The following is a 22,254-nucleotide window of genomic DNA, read 5'->3' as shown; positions in this document are numbered from 1 at the left end:
ACTTGGCCAAGCTCATTGCACGGGATGATAATTCTTTTACCCGTAGGAAGTGACCAAATATCTCACACCTTCGGTCTTCCTTCTGTAATGGTACCACCCTTATCTAGAACAAAAATTGTCATATTTTAAATAATATCGTTGTCAAGCAAATCAAAAGTACAAGAGTAATAATGATGCTTACCAATAAGACTGACAATCCAATAGCTCTTCTTCTTACTTACAGTAGTCTCACTAGAAGTAGGAGGGACATCATCATCATCCGATGAATCAGATTCAGATGAAGCATACTCAGGCCTATGTGTCGGTGGCATGCTAACATGATCACTACCATTAGACGAAGTTTGTGATGCAGAACCAGCTTCAGGTGGTGCAACCTTAAAGCGTTTACACCTAACCTCATCAGAATTTGCAGAAGTGATCTCTGTATCAAGTGGTGTAGCCTTGAACCTTCTTGGCCTAGCCATTGTTGCAAATATAGGCAGAAAGTTAGTAACACATAATTTTAGCAACAACCAATTCAATCGCATGTATGAAAATACTCAAAATGTTACTACGTTATCTCGCTGTGGATACTTTTTATTTCTATCAGATCCTTTTATTTTTACCAAATGTTGAAGTTGCATCTTATCTACGGTGAGGACTTAGGTCCTTCCGCGTGGTTAACAATTACACCTCTTAGCATCTACAACGCTTAGTGTGAAATGTGGAGTTCTGCATAATGTAAAGATTTGGTGCTATGCTACATTGAACTTAGATATACTCTTTAGTTTCCAGTTGTGTCACCTGTAGGTTCAAATTCTAAGAAGCAACTATTGTTTAAGCTTATATAAGTAGCTTATGAATGAAATTAATAATTCCACCACTCTTAACAGGCTTGTCACACCCCAATCCTGATAGGGCATGATGGGCACCCGACCCTTACTTAGAGTTGGGCGAACCCACTGGCTCTCGTTATACTCTTAATCTCACTGGACTTGCAGGTCATTAATTGAAATGCATAACGGAAGCCGTTTAGAAGAAAAAAAAAACATTCTTTCCGTCTTTATCAAATCAAGTAAGATCTGTGATCATATGAAATCTGTAAAGTAATGCATGATAATCCATCTAAACACGGAGCCGCTTGCAAACCGGCATACTATATACGTGACTCGTCCGCAAAGTCTCTAACATAAATCATTATACCATGACATGGATACTCTGACTCGGCAACACTCCGGAAAGAAATGGAGCTCGCCAATCCAGCTGGAACATCTTCTAGCTATATCCTCTACTCATCCGTATACACCTGCGTGGCATGAAACGCAGCCCCCGAAGAAAGGGGCGTCAGTACGAATAATGTACTGAGTATGTAAGGCATGAATAATATCATAATATAGATATAAAAAGTAACAATGAGTAAGAGAGATAACCTGAACATCTGGATACCTCGTAAGGCGGATGTCATCTGGATGCCTCATAAGGCGGATGTCATGCATGCTTAGCTTTTTTTTAAAAAACATTTCATACATATACATAGTAACATACCCGGCCATAAAGGCTCGGTGTGAAAGTAACATGCCCGGCCAGGAAGGCTCGGTGTGATATATAAGTAGTATCATGCCCGGCCATTTAAGGCTCGGTGTTATCATCGTTAGCCGCGTCGGGGCCTCCCGCGTCCGGGCGATATCATCACATGCCCACCGGCAGGTGGTGTGCACATCTACGTGCTCCGCCCGCCGACTATAGCGCGGTGCGGTGTGAGAAAATACATACATATATATAAAGCATGCATAAGAGCCTAATCAAAAGCCACAACTGTATCGGAGTGACGTAAGGTCGGTAGCCTCCGAATATATTATGGAATACTCATCGTCACTTTGTCTCACCTTGAAGGAACAATTATTATAAGGTGAGACTAACAACAATGAATAAAGTTAAGAAAAGTCAAAAGATAGCTCAATATTCTCATATCGTCATTGAAATCATAAGTTTGGAACCTTTGAACATAAAATCGTTCTCATGATAGTCATCATAATAATATATAGCTCAGGTACATGGAAATCTCTGTGAATAAAATTATCTCATAACAACATGAAATCCGTATGCCTTGGAGCTTGGATAAGTAAATCCCTCATGATCATCATCATGGTTATCATATAAGAAATTATTCAATTCTACCATCATAGAAACTTTAAAAGTCATGAATCTCTAACATTCTTGGAAATGAGAGTTTTCATGGAATTCAAGCATAGTTTGGTAAGGAAAGAATCATGCCTTTGGGAGCTCAATAACATCATAAGGATCGCGAGATTCGTGGATTTCTAGCATTTGCGGAAACAATGATATTATGGTACGACATAAAGGTTTATAACGAAAGGATCATGCCTTTAGAAAGAAGGGGACTAGCCTTAACATATACGGAAGATACTTCTCGATTTCCAACTTATTTCTGTCTTGCAACTTGCTTAAGAATTATTCGTAGCCTCGTAATCTACATATAGAACCATTCATAATATCGTTAGGATCATCGTCATACGCTCGTCTTAAACACTTAATGAAAGTCCTTTTAGATTCGCAAGATTCGAAGCATTTCCCCTGTTTATATGCCTAGCCCGAGATTCCAATTCAACAACCAACAACATCAACAACAAAACCAATAGCAATAACATCATTTCCAACACCAATATATGCCATAAAACAGCCCACACACTATTTTCTAAATTTCCCAACCAACCAACTTGGGATACGACTAATTAATAACTTTATTTCCGTAAAGAAGTCGAAATTAATACTAACAACATCCCCAACATCCTACAAGATAATTATATGTATTTTCATCCAAATTTCTCTTCAACCCTCAATCCATAAATCAACAACATCAACACAATAAACCATAACCTCTATTCTTGAAATTATTCCTTAATTCATATTGATAGAGAAAGAGATTCAACAATTCATACCTTATTTTTTTTTTTATGAAGGTAGCAAAATCTTCATCATTTTCTTGTCCCCAAGATAATTCCAACACCAAACGAAATTATAATCGCGACTACGCGTTGCCCGGACCTCGATTGATACTTCGTTACTTGAAATTTCACTCAAAACCCTCAATTTTTGTGATGTATATTGCTCCCTTTGTTGCTGAATTTTCTGGAAATTTTTGGAAGTTTTTGGATGAAAAAGTGAGATTTTAACCCTTTATAGGGGCCGAGGGCGGCGTCCGTAGCTACTGATATTGTAGCGATCTTGTAGCGATTCATTGCGGTTTTGTTTCGCTTCATCAGCTCGAGTTTGTAACGTTTATAATTCTCTACTCCGACGTCCTATCAATGAGCGGTTTGTTGCATTACAAACTAGACTCGACGAGCTTCATTTTAGGCTTCGGTTTCACCTTAAAACTCCAAATATACTGGGAGATATGTGCCTCCAAAGTTGACTAAAAATCCGCCCAGCATTTCTCAAATTTTCGTCGAACTTATTTCTCTTCAATTTATTCGACCTCGAAATATTCCGAAACTCTCCATACATGGTATTTGTCATTCATTATACTAAAAATGGTCATGTTCTCGGGTCTCAAAATAGTCTTTCCCGACTACGACTTACGAGATTGTAATTCATCCTTTTACTTCGTTGTTACGTACTTTCCATGGCTTGTGCCTTTCAAAACATCATGGGACGTCTCCGACACTCCATTACTACGGTGAGGACATGTCATACTCATGCTCTGAAAACGCGGGGTATAACAAGGCTTATGCTATTCATGGGAACAAATGGGCATCAATTGCAACCCTAACTACAAAATCATACATACAGAAAAGGAACAATCTAAGAAAAAGTAACATTATGGCCGACGATGCTCTCCAACACCGAAGAGTTCCCGGAACGCCACGAAAACACCATAATTCAAGAAAATCATTTCAAAAGACAGGGAATCAACTCAAAATTAACCATCAACACAAATAACCTCAAAATTGTTAATTAATAATTCTGCACATAGCAACAAGTAAAGTCACCAACGATCCGGAAAACAATAAAAATAGAACAGTTAGAACCCTAAAAATCACAGAGATTGAAATTTCCAGAAGAAAAACATTTTTCTACCAAAATTTCCTTGACAACTATCTTAATTTAAAGTTTTCTACTGTAAAATCACCAATCGATTGTTGATAGAAAATAATTTTCTACCAATTTTACCAACTCAGTCCCAATTTGGCCAATAGAACTAAAATTAGAACATGAATCGGGTGAAATCAGTACATAGAACTTCATGCATGAACCCTAGATTAGGGAAAACAATCAAAATTAGAACTAAAATTAGAACATTAGGGAAAACAATCAAAATTAGAACTAAAATTAGAACATTAAAACCCTAGAAAACAAGTTAGCAGCAAGAATCGATCAAAATTTTGAGAAACAATATACCTAAACAATCAAAATTAGGGAAAACAATCAAAATTTTGAGAAACAATATACCTAAACAATCAAAATTTTGTGAAACAATATACCTAAATACCGCCCCGGGCATCTGCAACGTCCTCCTTTGATATTCTAATCTGGGAGAACTAAATTTCACACGAGTTAGGAGCAAGTATCGTTCAAATGCAAACTGATTTCGATTTGAGAAACAAACTTACATTTCAGATTTGAGATTTATGTAGTGCACAACCACGAGAATGGGTAGCCTTTCACTTGAAATGGTACGTACTGTTCGTGTTACATGCCCAAATTAACATCTTCCGATACAATTACAAACAGCTCACTTTGTTTCGTTCCAAAAGCTATTTTTTGCAAAATTTACTTGTCCTCTCCGAAAGGTTTTATGAAATTATCTATAATTAATAGCTATTATTTGTGATCTATAGTTTTCTAATACCTAAAACAAAAATGTATTCATTTTAATTACCCATAATTATTGCTAGTGGCCAGAATCAAAATTGTTGAATTTTATGATCTCCTCATTTAAAAATTTATGTTATTAGACAAATGTGTTTCTTATTTTAATTAATTATATCTTAAACTGGATGACAGGACTTTGAGCCATCAGCCATAACACCCAGAGGTTTAGCGCCACATCGTTTGTTTTCAAATGGCGATTACAAGAGACAGAAGGTGGAGCCACCTGCAGGTCCAAGGAAGAACTTGCAACTTGCTGTCATGGAGCCTGGCTTGCAGACTGATGGTCCTTCCTTGGACACTATTTTAGTCAATTATATAGACACACTTACCCAACGAGTTAATATTCGTTTAGGTAAATAATTTTTCTTATTGCCTTCACTCTTTGCCACCAATTACCCACTCAATGAGATGACTAAATCAACTCTTTTCGTCTAATTTTTCTCAGGTTATCCGGGGAACATATGCTATGAGCACTATGCAACCTTAGCACCACTTTTGCAATTTCACCTAAATAATTGTGGTGATCCTTTCATCCAGAACACTGTGGATTTCCATTCAAAAGACTTCGAAATGGCTGTTTTAGATTGGTTTGCACAACTACGGGAAATTGAAAAGATCAGTATTGGGGTTATGTTACAAATGGAGGCACTGAAGGCAATCTCCATGGCATTTTGTTAGGGTAAGTTTTAGTTCTATATTGTTTGACTAAACAAAAATTCTGAGAAGTTGCTATGACAAAGAAAGTATAATAAAATAAATTATATTGTTTCAGTACTCTTAAATATCTTAATATTATTTATGCAGGAGAGAGCTACTTCCTGATGGAATATTATATGCGTCAAAGCTCTCACTACTCAGTCCCTAAAGCTGCAAGAATGTACAGAATGGACTTGGAAACGATCAGTACATCAATAAGTGGGGAGATGGATTATTCAGATCTAAGAAAAAAGTTACTGCAAAATAAGGACAAGCCTGCAATTATAAATGTGACAATCGGTATATACTAATTTACTCCAACCTCTATCCTTTTTCTTTTTCATTCTTTTTTCTGTTATGTACTTAGTCCTCTTACAACGTTTCCCTTATTGGTTTAGGAACTACCTTCAAAGGAGCTGTTGATGATGTTGATATTATTCTTCAAATACTCAAAGATTGTGGCTATTCACATGATATGTTTTACATCCACTGTGATGCAGCACTATGTGCGCTTATGGTCCCCTTTATAAACAATGTGAGGTTTCGTTTCTTACTAAACTAATTCTAACAAACTCTTGGTTAATTTTCAAAACGACATTCTAATAATTTTTTATTTAATTTGAACAGATGACTAGTTTCAAGAAGCCAATTGGAAGTGTTACAATTTCTGGTCACAAGTTCTTAGGATGCCCAATACCTTGTGGTGTCCAAATAACAAACAAAAGCTACATCAATAATCTCTCAAGAAATGTGGAGTACATTGCTTCTGTGGACGCCACTATTTCTGGTAGTTGTAATGGTTTAGCTCCAATTTTCTTATGGTATAGTTTGAGCGCTAAAGGTCAAATTGTCCTGCAAAAAGATGTTAAAAGATGCCTCGATAATGCCAGATATTTGAAAGAGCATCAGCAGTTGCGAGGGGATAAGTGTTATGCTAAATGAGCTTAGCATCATAGTTGTACTTGAAAGGCCTCGTGACCATGAATTTGTCCGTCGTTGGCAACTTTCATGCGTCAAAGATATGGCACATATTATTTTTATGCCAGGCATCACCCGAGAAACGCTTGACGATTTCATCACTGATCTAGTGCAACAAAAGAAAACTGTGGTACCAATACGGGAAAGCCGAGCCTCCTTGTATTGCAGATGATATTGGTGCTCAAAATTGTGCATGCACTTATCATAAGATTGACTACATTAGTCCTTAGAAGGCAAAGAAGACAAGAGAGATCCCATTTATTAATTCTTTATGACTTCATTTGTATTTCCCATATTGAAAGTGAATTGTATACCTGATTGTACTACCGGACAAGATAAAAGAAACATTTTTTGATTAAAAAAATTTCACTCTTTTATGATCTTTCTGTTGCACGAACTTACTGTTAATTTGTGAGTAAAATAGATTATACATTATGGGAACTGAGGTGCACATACATACATACATATGTACATGCATACGTACACACGTATAATAATAAAAAAAAAAATCACACACACACACACAAATAAGTTGTTTGTTCTTGTTATGAAGGAATGCAATGAAAAGTTGAAGTATCGAAAACATTTAATACTAGTGAGAAGCAAAGTTCGTTGAGCCGTTTGAATGACTACATCGAGATTACGGCCGGCCAATGCCCATGAAGAAAGACTAGACATTTATTTAGCGCTCTTAATGAAGAGAATTATTATGAATTTAGCGCTCTTAATGAAGAGAATTATTATGAATTGTCGGAATACATGAGTAACTTCTTAAATTTGACAATAAATTTTACCTAAATACTCAAATTATAATTTTTTTCGATTGAACATTTGAACACATGATAAAATATTTCTATTAGAAACTTCCGGCACAAATTTTGGAAAAACTTTTATCTGTGTTATCACACACACACACACCCCCATATATTTATTTGGTATGATAATGACATGAGTTAAGCTTAAATGAAGTAGTGATGATTCATCTAGTTGATCCCAAATTGTTCAGAACTGAGGCGTGGTTATTATTGTTTTTTTTTTTCTCGCTCTCCAATTGGAAAAAAGACCCAAACTCGTGTTAAACTATGGATACCAAATGACTTATTGTGCGTAACAGGATGAGGCTCCACTATTTCTAGTGGCTAATTTAGTTCAAAATCACTTCAAGAAGATAAAAACACTTACACATTTTGTTTGAAGTTAGGTTTGGTAGTTCAAATCTAAGACATACGGATTTGAAATTTGGGACTGCCAGGCTAGACCAAAATTCTGAAGTTCGTTTGCTTCCAAATTGTCTGAAATTTGTAACTTGAGGTCTCAATTTTTTCACTCAGTCGTAGGTCTGAAGTCGATTTTTGAAATTGTTATACTTACAAAGATTTATAAATTTAGGCTATGCCTTAAATAGAGGTATTAAAATTGGCTATCTGTACACTTGAGTCGTATCTGACTTACCATTGACATATGGTCTAGTGTCTAATTGGTTATTGGTATGACTAATAATTTCAGATTTTTGGATATAAGTCCCAAATCTGAAATTCGAAACTTTTAAAATTTAAATCTAAAAGCACCGAACAAAAGATTGAAGAAATTCAGATTTCAATTTTGCCTAATCTATGCCCTGCGACAACCAAAAAAAAAAAAAAAAAAAAAAAAAAAAAAATCATTATTCATAATGTTATTAGTACCACATTTATATGAGTAACCTTTTTAAATGATAATTCGTGTGAACAGAGTTATAAAAAGACCAAATTCAAAGGTTGACTGGTGTATATGTTTTCTCCGCTGACCAATTCTCGAATCATTAGTTAACTTACTTTGGTTTTTTTTTTTTTTTTAAATATTATTTGACATTGGGAGGTGCATATATGTTTGGTGAATGAGAGAGTGAAGTAGATTCCACTTGTTTGGATTCAGTGAAAGCGAAGTGCAGCTGACAATCCTTTACCTTTCTCTTTTGCCAGTTTGCAAATATTTGGTCAAACTATTGTTTGCCAAACTTTCAAAAGGAAACTTCTTCCACAAAATATATTGGTTCACAAGGATAAAAGTTTGCTACTATTACATTTTTCGACTGGGTGAAAAGCATTCTCGTATTCTAATTTCACTTAAAAAAATCAAATTCATCCTCCAACTCTAAATAATAAATATTCTCTTCCTCTTATCTCAATTAAGTTTTTTAAATGCATATTTTACCCTTAGGCTATCATACTATGTCTTTTTCTCTTTTTTTTCTTTTTTCTTTTTTACTTTTTCAAAGCATATTATTATTTCCCCTTTTGTCATTCTACGTATATGTAAGTATAGAGCAAATAAATCATGTTTTTGAAGTTTAGTATCTGAGCATAAGTAATGACATTGACTAATGAATGAACAGATTAAAAATAAATTAATCGTGCGTGTTAAAAACCTTGTTCTTAGAATAAATGTACATAGTTGTCTATAAAAAATATCATATTTCTGACACAAGATGTCGATGAAAGTTAGAAATAACAAAATAATCACTGTTACGTGATTATAAAATAATCACGTAACCAATTATAAAATGTTAGAAATAACAAAATAATCACTGTTACGTGATTATAAAATAATCACGTAACCAATTATAAAATGTTAGAAATAACAAAATAATCACTGGATGGAGGAGGAAAACCCATTCTTTTTTATGCAAGGCACATAGAAAACTAACATTTTATAATTGGTTGTAGTTCGACACAATGGCTACTACAAGAAGCGGTATAATTCTTAAGAAAGAATGAATTGTTTACGCACTCGAGTTTTGGCACTAGTCTTTGCACACGTTTATTTGGATTAGGCTTCTCATTAATCTCACCCACCCATTGATAATTAATAGAATAATGTGTGGCAAATTAAGTTGAGCAGTCACTTTCTAAAACGGGGTCAAACCACAAGGGCAAGTCCATTTGCAATAAACTTAATGAAACTTTAGAAAGGCAAGTGGATACATTGAAGAAACTAACAGGAAAAAGAGGGGAAAAAAGAAGGAAAAGAGAAAAGTAAAAAAAAAATTAATAGATGGTTGGTGCACAACCTTGATCTTTTAGACATATATAAGTACCCAAAGATATATGAACAAAATTCAGTCAGCAGTTTGTTTTCCATACTAAGCAAACAAAAACCTTAATTTGTGCTTCACAAGAATGGGTAGCCTCTCACTTGAAATGGTACGTACTGTTCATGTTAACATCTTCACTGTCTCCTTTTCACCATTACAAACAATTCACTTTGTTTAGTTCCAAAAGCTATTTTTTGCAAAATTTAGATAATTATATCTTCTAATTAATATAGGAATTCTGCAATTGAGATAGCTATTATTTGTGATCCATAGTCTTCTGACACCTAAAGGAAACAATGTACTACTATTGATCATTACATCTTTTGACTCCATAGTAACTGCTTGATGTGAGAATCAAAATTGTTTAATTGTATGATCATCTCATTTAAAAATTTACATCGTTAGACATGATATCTTTTTACTTAATTATATCTTAAATTGGATTGTGATACTTGACAGGAATTTGAACCATCAGCCATAACACCTAGAGGTTTAGCGCCACACCGTTTGTTTCCGAATAGCGATTACAAGAGACAGAAGGTGGCACCGCCACCTGCAGGACCAAGGAAGAACTTGCAACTTGCAGTCATGGAACCTGACTTGAGGAATGATGGTCCCTCCTTGGACACTATCTTAGTTAATTATTTGGACACACTTACCCAACGAGTCAATTTTCATTTAGGTAATTATTACTGTATTATTTTTATTGCCTTCACTCTTAGCCACCAATTACCCACTCAATGAACCTAAATTAACTGTTTTCTTGTTCTTATTAGGTTATCCAGTGAACATTTGCTATGAACACTATGCAACTTTAGCACCACTTTTGCAATTTCACCTCAACAATTGTGGTGATCCTTTCATTCAGAACACTGTGGATTTCCATTCAAAAGACTTCGAAATGGCTGTTTTGGATTGGTTTGCCCAATTATGGGAAATCGAAAAGGATCAATATTGGGGTTATGTTACAAATGGTGGCACTGAAGGCAATCTCCATGGTATTCTGAATGGGTAAGTTTGACAAATCAAAAGATTTAAGAAATTGTTATGACAAAGAAAAGTGTAATAAAATAAATTATACTATTGTTTCAATGCTCTTAAATTTCTTAATATCACTTATGCAGGAGAGAGCTACTTCCTGATGGAATATTATATGCGTCAAAAGACTCTCACTACTCGGTCCCCAAAGCTGCAAGAATGTATAGAATGGATTTAGAAACGATCAACACATCAATAAATGGGGAGATGGATTATTCAGATTTAAAAGCAAAGTTGCTTCAAAATAAGGACAAACCAGCAATTATAAATGTCACCATTGGTATATATTTATTCCAACCTCTATCCTTTTTTTTTTTTTTCTTTCTTTTATGTACTTAGTCCTCGCACAACATTTCTCTAATTAATTATGGTCCTTTTAAATGTAGGAACTACCTTCAAAGGAGCTGTTGACGATGTTGATATTATTCTTCAAACACTCAAAGATTGTGGCTATTCACATGATAAGTTTTACATCCATTGTGATGCAGCACTATGTGGGCTTATGATCCCCTTTATAAACAACGTGAGTTTCGCTTCATACTCCTAACAAACTATTGAGTAATCCGCGGAGCATATTCTAATTAATTATTCTTTATGCAATTTGAACAGATGATTAGTTTCAAGAAACCAATTGGAAGTGTCACAATTTCTGGTCATAAGTTCTTGGGATGTCCTATGCCTTGTGGTGTCCAAATAACAAGAAAAAGCTACATCAACAATCTCTCAAGAAATGTGGAGTACATTGCTTCAGTCGATGCCACTATTTCTGGTAGTCGTAACGGTTTAACTCCAATTTTCTTATGGTATAGTTTGAGCGCTAAAGGTAAAATTGGCCTTCAAAATGATGTTAAAAGATGCATCGACAATGCCAAACATTTAAAAGATCGTCTTCAACAAGTAGGGATAAGTGCCATGGTAAATGAGCTTAGCATCATAGTCGTACTTGAAAGGCCACGTGACCATGAATTTGTCCGTCGTTGGCAACTTTCATGCGTCAAAGATATGGCACATGTTATTGTTATGCCAGGCATCACCCGAGAAATGCTTGACAATTTCATCACTGAACTAGTGCAACAAAGAAAAGTGTGGTACCAAGACGGAAGAGCCGAGCCTCCTTGTATTGCAGAAGATATTGGTGCTCAAAATTGTGCATGCTCTTATCATAAGATTGATTGAATTATTGCTTACAAGGGAAGCAGTTACATATAGAGCTCTAATTTAATTTGTTGCTACCAATATGTCTTCCATAGAGATGGCATTTTGTAACTCTTCATTACTTCATTCTTTTATTACCACATTCAAATTGAATTGTATATTTTAGTACTGTACTGGATAACAAAACCCGAAACATGGTTTAATAAATTCTGGTAACAATTTTTTTAATAAATTCTGGTAACAATTTTTTATTATCTTCGAGTAACATCAATTTACTGTAAAATATAAATCTAAATAAGATCATGATTGGGAACTGAGATATACATGCATAAATATTAATACATACATCCACCCGTGTACATCACCTTGTAATTGGAACATTTGAGTATGGGGTAATAAGGCATCTACTTTAGAGAAACTGAGAAAGATCAACTTGATTTAGCGGGGGTAAAATAGCTTTATCTTGACTTACTTAAAGTTTAAGAAGAAAAGTTAAACAGATTTCAAAATAACTACTATGTAGCAATTTCTTTAAATATTGAAAACTCTATGAACTGGTAAGGTCTAAAATTAATCAAAATATTTTTCATCCAAATATACTTAGAACATTTTATGGTTTTATGAATAAATAAGTACGAATTTGTTCTGCTGACTGTCGTCTCTCTCTCCACAATGAAAATTGCTGGGGAAGAATAGTCCTTGCATGTTTAAATTAAGATTTGGTTTATCAATATTTAAATTGATAAAGTTACTCATTGCTTTAGGGAAGCAAACTCTGTTGCTGACTATCTGGCAAACCTTGCATGTTCAAGTGGAACTAGGATCTTATACCATTCTCACCAAAGTCTACCAAGAGAAGTCAAGGGATTAGTTCAACTTGATAAATGGCAGTTGCCCATTGCTAGAAAAAGATATGAAAAATGCAACTTCTTTGTTCGTTAACTTGCTTTGTATTTATGGAAAGAGCTTTGTATAGGCTAATTCTTTCCTTTTAAGATTGATATACTCAATCTTCTTTTGTAGATTAGAGGCAAGGTTCCATGTCCCTCTCAAATCATTGTAATCTTATAACTTCAATTAACATGGTTGGGGTCAAGCCAAATGCTATTATTGAAAATTGTAAAAAATTTAATGTATTTGTACCTGTCCATGTCATATAAGACCATAATATCAGAAAAGCTGTCGTATATTAACACTAAATAATAAATGAGTTTAAGCACAAAAAATTGGATTTATGTTCTTGTTGTATTCTCTAGGATCAATAGTTTGTCATGGATGCCTTTATTATCTTTAGATGGCTCAATGTATATAATTGTGAAGTTTTCACTTTTTTCCTACTACTGTAAACTGGTAGTAAATTTCGAGAAACTCAAAGAAGTTCAGTGCAAACAATTTAAGGGTGATTATGAAATGCTTGTTGAATAAGCACTTTGGAGCGAACTCTCCACAGAAGTTTGATTCTTGGGAGTGCACAATTGTACTCCCAAATCATTTCAGTGCAATTGGAGCTTACCGCGTTTATTCGTTTAGCAATGTTTGTGGGACTAAACAATAGACATAAAAGCCTATACTCCTTTTGTAAATGACTCTTGGTAGAAACATACTAGTAATTTTATTGGGATGTGAAGCAGTTTTGTGAACTCACTGGTTTGTGATCGACAGTAGCATGGTCTCCATTACTATAAAGATAGACAACAATTTGATTACATAAAAGAATATCCCTAAACAAATTGGAATTGTAGTCTGGAGTCTGGACTGCTGGATGAGGAACCCCACACTCAAGCTCTTAAATCCTACAAATGACTCTTTCGGTGATCTAGGGGTCACATCCCCCTGCACATATAAGCCTTTCCCTTGTAATGTTGCAGGTTTATTCAGCACAAATAAGTGATATGGATCTAAATGCTACTATTCCTACTTGCCAGCAGGTATCAGTTCTGCCCTATGCGTGAGACCAATTGTCTCCTTTTCAAACACCATAAGAGGAGTACACAACCATGGAAGGGTTACATGTTTGGCTATCTCCATGAAATTTTCGGATAAACGGTGTCATCATAAAGAGATTTGACTGTAGATGAATGTAGTAAGTTAGTTATACCCCCACTTTTTACTTTCCTTAAATGACCCTGACAGAACATATAGGGACATAAGGACTTTTTTGTCTTGTACCCAAATCTACCCCTTTCTCACTTCTCACTTTTCATTTCCATTGTTTCTCTCTCTAGAAAGAAGACCCATTTATCTTGTTTTTATGGACTGGTAATCATTTTTTAAATTGAAACTCTTCCATTATAGGATATCATCTATTTTTTTTATCTTCAAGTAATCTAATTCAGACCATTAACGAACGTAAGAACTTTGCATTCTAATCTATGTGTAAAGAAAACCAAAGGAAAAACAAATTAATTTGAAGTAGTATGATACTTTAATTTTCCTTGACAATGAGAAAAAGGTTCGTATTATTTAACATGGCAAAAAATTAAGACTTGGGGTGAATTGGGTATTTAAAGAAGACCCGAAGTTTGATTCCTATAGAACAATTCCCCCATAATTACAAATAGTATAATTACTGAAATAATTTCATTCAAGCAAACATATTTTGCAGTCCGTCAATATGGAACTTGAAGTTATGGAAATTAGTTTGGAATCGTGAAAATAGGGATTGCAGCAAAGCAAACTGAATTCGTCCTCAGAAAACTAAGTGACTGCTTAAATAACAAATAATTTCATCTCAAAAGGAACTGGAAGAAGAGAAAGGGTGGAGACGCCAGCTAAAGAAAGGCAAAAAAGCATACTGGATTTTTTTTTTCTTTTTGAAATGACAAAAAATTCCTCAAGTTAATGTGTCCCTATATGTTCTGTCAGGGGCATTTAAGGAAAGTAAAAAGTGGGGACATAGCTAACTTACTACCTTCATGTGGTATGTTAGTATGACCCATATATATATATATATATATATATATATATGAAGCACGTGAATGACAACGTCAGCGTTAAACCACTGCTGAACATCTAAAGTGTTTTCTTGTTAGACAGCTTTAGGTGGGTCGTTCTATTACTTAGACACTTTTGCAGATTATCGGAGTAAAACCAACACCGATCGTCTCACGTGGATTAAGTGACCAATCAAATTGTGCCTTGACTCATTTAAATTGTACCAACTCAATTAAATTGTGCCAACTCATTTTAATTGTAAATTCACTAATTTGTAAATTCGTGGAGTTTTGACCATTAAAAATTGGGGCTTTTGGGCTAGTTGGATGTGTAATGAGGTGGCGCCCCCTTTGGTGTTGGTTTGCTCCAATAACGGTGCAAAAAAAGTATACAAGTGAAATAGGAATGACCCACCAAGTGTTTAAATGGAACAAGAGTCACTTTAGGTGTTGAGTGAAAAAGTGGACAACTTGGTGTTTGTCGATGGGTTTAGCCTATATATATTAGTGTCGGGAAGCTCGTGCTGAGCCCGGGCTCAAGTTAAGGTAATAAAGTAATTGATAAGTTTCAATTTATGTCATACGCAGTTTAAATTTTAAGAGTCAAACTATTTAATTTTGACAATGAACTTGGGCATAGAATCAATAAGTGTTTTGAAATTTTTTATTTAAAAACTATGTAAAAAGTCCTATAAATTTCAATACTTGACAATTCAAAATTTTTAAAGATATATGAAAAAAATAATGATTTTTCTTAATTAAAGATTTTCTTTTCCTTTCAAGAAATGGATGTGAGGAGATGTATTTCTTTTCTTTTTTCTTTGTCTAATATATTTTCTAAATTTGTGTTATAATGATATTATAACTATGATATAGCCCCAAGTAAATTAGGATTGGCTAAATTTTAAATAATTAAATCATGTCTCATTGCAATGACGACATCTGTATCTAATAATTTTGTTCACCGTATGTATCTAATAATTTTGTTTCTTCTCTTTTTTTTTTTTAAGGATCGTTATTGAAATTTATTTTCTATTGTATAATTGTGTTAAATCACTAAACCTTTATATTTTCAAAATATTTTTTAAATTAAAATTTAGATCAAGAGAAATTTAACGGTGATTTTAAAATTACTAAGAAAATATAATCGACACTCTGTCAGTACCAAATGATTTCTCCAAAATTATTATTTTCACCATTTTAGATTATCTTTGTGCAGAGCTATTTCGATTAGATGACATCATCACCATGCACAACTTTTCAAGTATTTTCAAAGGACTCAAATTATATGTACCATATTGGATGTGGCAACCTAAGTAAAAAGAAATAAAGTAGGGGCAAAAATAAGACATAGAAAAAAAGTCATGGTACATACTTCCAAAAAGTTAGTCTAAGGGGCCATGTATTACCAAAAAGGGGTTTGAAAATATCTTCATTTATTGGTTTGAAAATATCTTCATTTGTTGAAAACATACTTTGATATATGAAGTAATAAATAGCAAATACAAGGGTAAATATTTGAAAGAGCAAAACCTTTTTGGTTGGCAAGCTAACCAAATAGTTACAATGTAACTAAGTATTACAAAATTCTTTGGATTGTCTTTTATATATATAATATAGTAGTAAAAGTAATATATACACACACACATACCCATATATTTATTTGGTATGATAATGACATGAGTTAAGCTTAAATGAAGTAGTGACGATTCATATAGTCGATCCCAAATTGTTCAAGGCATGGCTTTTTTTTTTTTTTTTTTATTCGTTCTCTCCAATTGGAAAAAGGACCCAAACTCATGTTATCTCTAGATATAAAATGATGCTAGCTATTGTGTGTAACAGGATGAGGCTCCACTATTGCTCGTGGCTAATTTAGTTCAAAATCAATTCAAGAAGATAAAAACACTTACACATTTTGTTTGAAGTTAGATTTGGTAGTTCAAATCTAAGACATAAGGATTTGAAATTTGGCACTGCTATGCTAGACAAAAATTCTGAAGTTCGTTTGCTTCCTCATTGTATGAAGTTTGTAACTTGAGGTCTCAATTTTTTCACTCGGTCGTAGATCTGAAGTCAATTTTTAAAACTGTTGTACTTACAAAGATTTATAAATTTAGGCTATGCCTTAAATAGAGGTATTAAGATTGGCTATCTGTGCACTTGAATCGTATCTGACTTAGCATTGACATATCGTCTAGTGCGTACTTGGTCATTGGTATGACTAATAATTTCAGATTTTTGGATATAAGTCTCAAATATGAAATTTCGAAACTTTTAAAATTTAAATCTAAAAGCTGAACAGTAACCAGAACAAAAAAACGAAGAAATTAAGATTTAAATTTTGCCTAATCTATGCCCACCCCCCGACAGGAAAAAAAAAAAAAAACAAAAAAAAACAACTCATTATTCATAATGTTATTAGTACCACATGTATATGAGTAACATTTTTAAATGCTAATTCGTGTGAACAGAGCTATAAAAAGACCAATTCAAAGGTTGACTCGTGTATATGTTTTCTCCGCTGACCAATTCTCGAATCATTAGTTAACTTCTTTGGTTATTTTTAAAATAAATTATTGACGTTGGGAGGTGCATACATGTTTGGCGAGTGATGGAGTGAAGTAGATTCCACTTGTTTGGATTCAGTGAAAGCGAAGTGCAGCTGACAATCCTTAACCTTTCTCTTCTGCCAGTTTGCAAATATTTGGTCAAACTATTGTTTGCCAAACTTTCAAATGGAAACTTCTTCCACAAAATATATTGGTACACAAGGATAAAAGTTTGCTACTATTACATTTTTCTACTGGGTGAAAAGCATTCTCGTATTCTAATTTCATTTAAAAAATTAAATTCACCCTCCAAATCAAAATAATAAATATTCTCATCCTCTTATCTCAATTTTTTTAAATGCATTTTTTACCCTTAGGCTATCATACTATGTCCTTTTTTTCTTTTTAACTTTTTCAAAGCATATTATTATTTTCCTTTTTCATTCTATGTATATGTAAGTATAGAGCAAATAAATCATATTTTTGAAGTAAAGTTTAGTAACTGAGCATAAGTAATGACATTGACTAATGAATGAACAGATTAAAAATAAATTAATCGTGCGTGTTAAGAATTTTGTTCTTGAGAATAAATGTACATAGTTGTATATACAAAATATCATATTTCTGACGCAAGATGTCAATGAAAGTTAGAAATAACAAAATAATCACGGTTACCTCCTCCATCCAGCCTTTTAGTTAGCAAAACCCATTCTTTTTTATAATTGGTTGTAGTTAGACACAATGGCTGCTACAAGAAGCGGTATAACTATTAAGAAAGAATGAATTGTGTACAGACTCGAGTTTTGGCACTAGTCTTTGCACATGTTTATTTGGATTAGGCTTCTCATTAATCTCACCCACCCATTGATAATAGAATAATGTGTGGCAAAGTTGAGAAGTCACTTTCAAACACGGGGTCAAACCACAAGGGCAAGTCCATTTGCAATATGCTTAATGAAACTTTAGAAAAGGCAAGTGGGATACATTGAAGAAACTAACAGGAAAAAGAGGGGAAAAAGAAGCAAAAGAGAAACGAAAACAAATAATAGATGGTTGGTGCACAACCTCTATCTTTTAGACCTATATAAGTACTCCACAGAGTCAGACAAATGAACAAACTTCAGTCAGCAGTTGGTTTTCCATTCTAAGCAAACAAAAAACTTTGTACTCCACGACCACGAGAATGGGTAGCCTTTCACTTGAAATGGTACGTCTTTGTTCGTGTTACATGCCCAAATTAACATCTTCCGATACATGAATTACAAACTACTCACTTTGTTTCGTTCCAAAAGCTATTTTTTGCAAAAATTTAGTTGTCCTCTCCGAAAGGTTTTATGAAATTATCTATAATTGATAGCTATTATTTGTGATCTATAGTCTTCTAATACCTAAAACAAAAATGTATTCATTTTAGTTACCCATAAGTATTGCTAGTTGCCAGAATCAAAATTGTTGAATTGTATGATCTCCTCATTTAAAAGTTTATGTTATTAGACAAATGTCGTTTTTATTTTACTTAATTATATCTTAAACTGGATGACAGGAATTTGAGCCATCGGCCATAACACCCAGAGGTTTAACGCCACACCGTTTGTTTTCAAATGGCGATTACAAGAGACAGAAGGTGGAGCCACCTGCAGGTCCAAGGAAGAACTTGCAACTTTCTGTCATGGAGCCTGGCTTGCAGACTGATGGTCCTTCCTTGGACACTATTTTAGTCAATTATATAGACACACTTACCCAACGAGTCAATTATCATTTAGGTAAAATATTATTTCTTATTGCCTTCACTCTTCGCCACCAATTACCCACTCAATGAGATGGCTAAATCAACTCTTTTCGTCTAATTTTTCTCAGGTTATCCGGTGAACATATGCTATGAGCACTATGCAACCTTAGTGCCACTTTTGCAATTTCACCTAAATAATTGTGGTGATCCTTTCATCCAGAACACTGTCGACTTTCATTCAAAAGACTTCGAAATGGCTGTTTTGGATTGGTTTGCACAATTATGGGAAATTGAAAAGGATCAATATTGGGGTTATGTTACAAATGGTGGCACTGAAGGCAATCTCCATGGCATTTTGTTAGGGTAAGTTTTAGTTCTATATTGTTTGACTAAACAAAAATTTTGAGAAGTTGTTATGACAAAGAAAGTATAATAAAACAAATTATATTGTTTCAGTACTCTTAAATTTCTTAACATTATTTATGCAGGAGAGAGCTACTTCCTAATGGAATATTATATGCGTCAAAAGACTCTCACTACTCAGTCCCTAAAGCTGCAAGAATGTACAGAATGGACTTGGAAACGATCAGCACATCAATAAATGGGGAGATGGATTATTCAGATCTAAGAACAAAGTTACTTCAAAATAAGGACAAGCCAGCAATTATAAATGTGACAATCGGTATATATTTATTCCAACCTCTATCCTTTTTCCTTTTCTTTTTTCTGTTATGTACTTAGTCCTCTTACAACTTTTCCCTTACTGGTTTAGGAACTACCTTCAAAGGAGCTGTTGATGACGTTGATATCATTCTTCAAATACTCAAAGATTGTGGCTATTCACATGATATGTTTTACATCCACTGTGATGCAGCACTATGTGGGCTTATGGTCCCCTTTATAAACAATGTGAGGTTTCATTTCTTACTAAACTAATTCTAACAAACTCTTGGTTAATTTTCAGAACGACATTCTAATAATTTTTTATTTAATTCGAACAGATGATTAGTTTCAAGAAGCCAATTGGAAGTGTTACAATTTCTGGTCACAAGTTCTTAGGATGCCCAATGCCTTGTGGCGTCCAAATAACAAGAAAAAGCTACATCAATAATCTCTCAAGAAATGTGGAGTACATTGCTTCTGTGGACGCCACTATTTCTGGTAGTCGTAATGGTTTAGCTCCAATTTTCTTATGGTATAGTTTGAGCGCTAAAGGTCAAATTGGCCTGCAAAAAGATGTTAAAAGATGCCTCGATAATGCCAGATATTTGAAAGACCGTCTACAGCAAGCAGGGATAAGTGTCATGCTAAATGAGCTTAGCATCATAGTTGTACTTGAAAGGCCTCGTGACCATGAATTTGTCCGTCGTTGGCAACTTTCATGCGTCAAAGATATGGCACATATTATTGTTATGCCAGGCATCACCCGAGAAACGCTTGACAATTTCATCACTGATCTAGTACAACAAAGAAAACTATGGTACCAAGACGGAAAAGTCGTGCCTCCTTGTATTGCAGATGATATTGGTGCTCAAAATTGTGCATGCTATTATCATAAGATTGACTACATTAGTCCTTAGAAGGCAAAGAAGACAAGAGAGATATCATTTATTAATTCTTTATGACTTCATTTGTATTTCCCACATTGCAAGTGAATTGTATACCTGATTATACTACTGGACAAGATAAATGAAACATTTTTTGATTAAAAAATTTTAACACTCTTTTATGATCTTTATGTAGCACTAACTTACTGTTAATTTGTGATTAAAATAAGATTATACATTATGGGAACTGAGGTGCACATACATATGTACATGCATATACATGTACATACGTGTGCATGTGTATATACCTTGTTGGAATAGTTGATCACTTGATTGTGGTGCAATAAAGCATACTATGTACATGCATATACATGTACATACGTGTGCATGTGTATATACCTTGTTGGAATAGTTGATCACTTGATTGTGGTGCAATAAAGCATACTCTTGAGGCAAGATAAAAGTCGTTCAACTTGAATAGCTTCGGTAAAATAGTTCTGATAAAGACTTACTTAAATTTAGGGGAAAAGGTCCAAAATATTTCAAAGAGCTACGAAGAAATTTGTTTAAATAATGAAAAAAAATTCTATGAACGGGCAAAGCCTAAAATCTTTCGAGATATAATACGTCCAAATATACTTAGAATGTCGTAGTTTTAAGAATTATATTTTGATTCTACAAACATACAATCACACATATATAATAAAATAAAAGAAACACAAATAAGTTGTTTGTGCTTGTTATGAAGGAATGCAATGAAAAGTTGAACTATCGTAAACTTGTAATACTTGTTAGAAGGAAAGTTCGTTGAGCCGTTTGAATGACTATATCGAGATTACGGCCGGCCAATGCCCATGGAGAAAGACTAGACATTTATTTAGCGCTCATAATGAGCAGAATTATTATGGATTGTCGGAATACATCAGTAACTTCTTAAATTTGATAATAAATTTTATCTAAATCCTCGAATTATAATTTTTTTCAATTGAACACATGATAAAGTATTCCTATTAGAAACTTCTGGCACAAATTTTGGAAAAACTTTTATCTGAGTTCTCAAACGCCAATTATATATTTATTTGGTATATATAAATATTTGGTATGATAGTGACATGAGTTAAGCTTAAATGAAATAGTGACGATTCATATAGTTCATCCCAAATTGTTCAGAACTGAGGCGTGGTTATTATTGTTTTTTTTCTCGTTCTCTCCAATTGGAAAAAGGACCCAAACTCGTGTTAAACTCTGGATACAAAATGATGCTAGCTATTGTGTGTAACAGAATGAGGCTCCACTATTTCTAGTGGCTAATTTAGCTCAAAATCACTTCAAGAAGATAAAAATACTTACACATTTTGTTTGAAGTTAGGTTTGGTAGTTCAAATCTAAGACATACGGATTTGAAATTTGGGACTGCCAGACTAGACCAAAATTCTGAAGTTCGTCTGCTTCCAAATTGTCTAAAGTTTGTAACTGGAGGTCTCAATTTTTTCACTCGGTCATAGGTTTGAAGTCGATTTTTGAAATTGTTGGACTTACAAAGATTTATAAATTTAGGCTATGCCTTAAATAGAGGTATTAATATTGGCTATCTGTGCACTTGAGTCGTATCTGACTTAGCATTGACATACGGTCTATGTCTAATTGGTTATTGGTATGACTAATAATTTCAGATTTT

The 22,254-nt window shown here is 33.9% G+C and overlaps 3 protein-coding genes and 1 pseudogene across 3 annotated transcripts; 3 read left to right on the top strand and 1 right to left on the bottom strand.

Moving 5' to 3' along the window:
• Window positions 1–2: 2 nt before the first annotated feature.
• LOC132029882 (uncharacterized) lies at window positions 3–520 on the bottom strand. The gene is made up of 2 exons (XM_059419278.1): window positions 182–520; window positions 3–103 (listed from the first exon to the last, which is right to left on the bottom strand). The coding sequence occupies exons 1-2, from the start codon at window positions 462–464 to the stop codon at window positions 63–65; spliced, it is 324 nt and encodes a 107-aa protein (XP_059275261.1). The 5' UTR covers window positions 465–520; the 3' UTR covers window positions 3–62.
• A 4,106-nt stretch (window positions 521–4,626) lies between these two features.
• LOC132069294 (histidine decarboxylase-like) lies at window positions 4,627–6,915 on the top strand (annotated as a pseudogene).
• Window positions 6,916–9,574: 2,659 nt separating this feature from the next.
• Window positions 9,575–11,973, top strand: LOC132069293 (histidine decarboxylase-like). The gene is made up of 6 exons (XM_059462689.1): window positions 9,575–9,731; window positions 10,082–10,304; window positions 10,399–10,633; window positions 10,747–10,940; window positions 11,047–11,183; window positions 11,270–11,973. Exons 1-6 carry the CDS (start codon window positions 9,708–9,710, stop codon window positions 11,834–11,836), a joined length of 1,380 nt encoding a protein of 459 aa, XP_059318672.1. The 5' UTR covers window positions 9,575–9,707; the 3' UTR covers window positions 11,837–11,973.
• Window positions 11,974–18,390: 6,417 nt separating this feature from the next.
• On the top strand, window positions 18,391–20,804 carry LOC132069292 (histidine decarboxylase-like). The gene is made up of 6 exons (XM_059462688.1): window positions 18,391–18,507; window positions 18,844–19,063; window positions 19,158–19,392; window positions 19,518–19,711; window positions 19,802–19,938; window positions 20,031–20,804. Exons 1-6 carry the CDS (start codon window positions 18,484–18,486, stop codon window positions 20,607–20,609), a joined length of 1,389 nt encoding a protein of 462 aa, XP_059318671.1. The 5' UTR covers window positions 18,391–18,483; the 3' UTR covers window positions 20,610–20,804.
• The last annotated feature ends 1,450 nt before the right edge of the window (window positions 20,805–22,254 follow it).

This window comes from Lycium ferocissimum, chromosome 9, assembly GCF_029784015.1.
Source record: "Lycium ferocissimum isolate CSIRO_LF1 chromosome 9, AGI_CSIRO_Lferr_CH_V1, whole genome shotgun sequence".
Taxonomy (NCBI): Eukaryota; Viridiplantae; Streptophyta; class Magnoliopsida; order Solanales; family Solanaceae; genus Lycium; species Lycium ferocissimum.
This window is presented reverse-complemented; position numbering and strand designations above follow the sequence as displayed.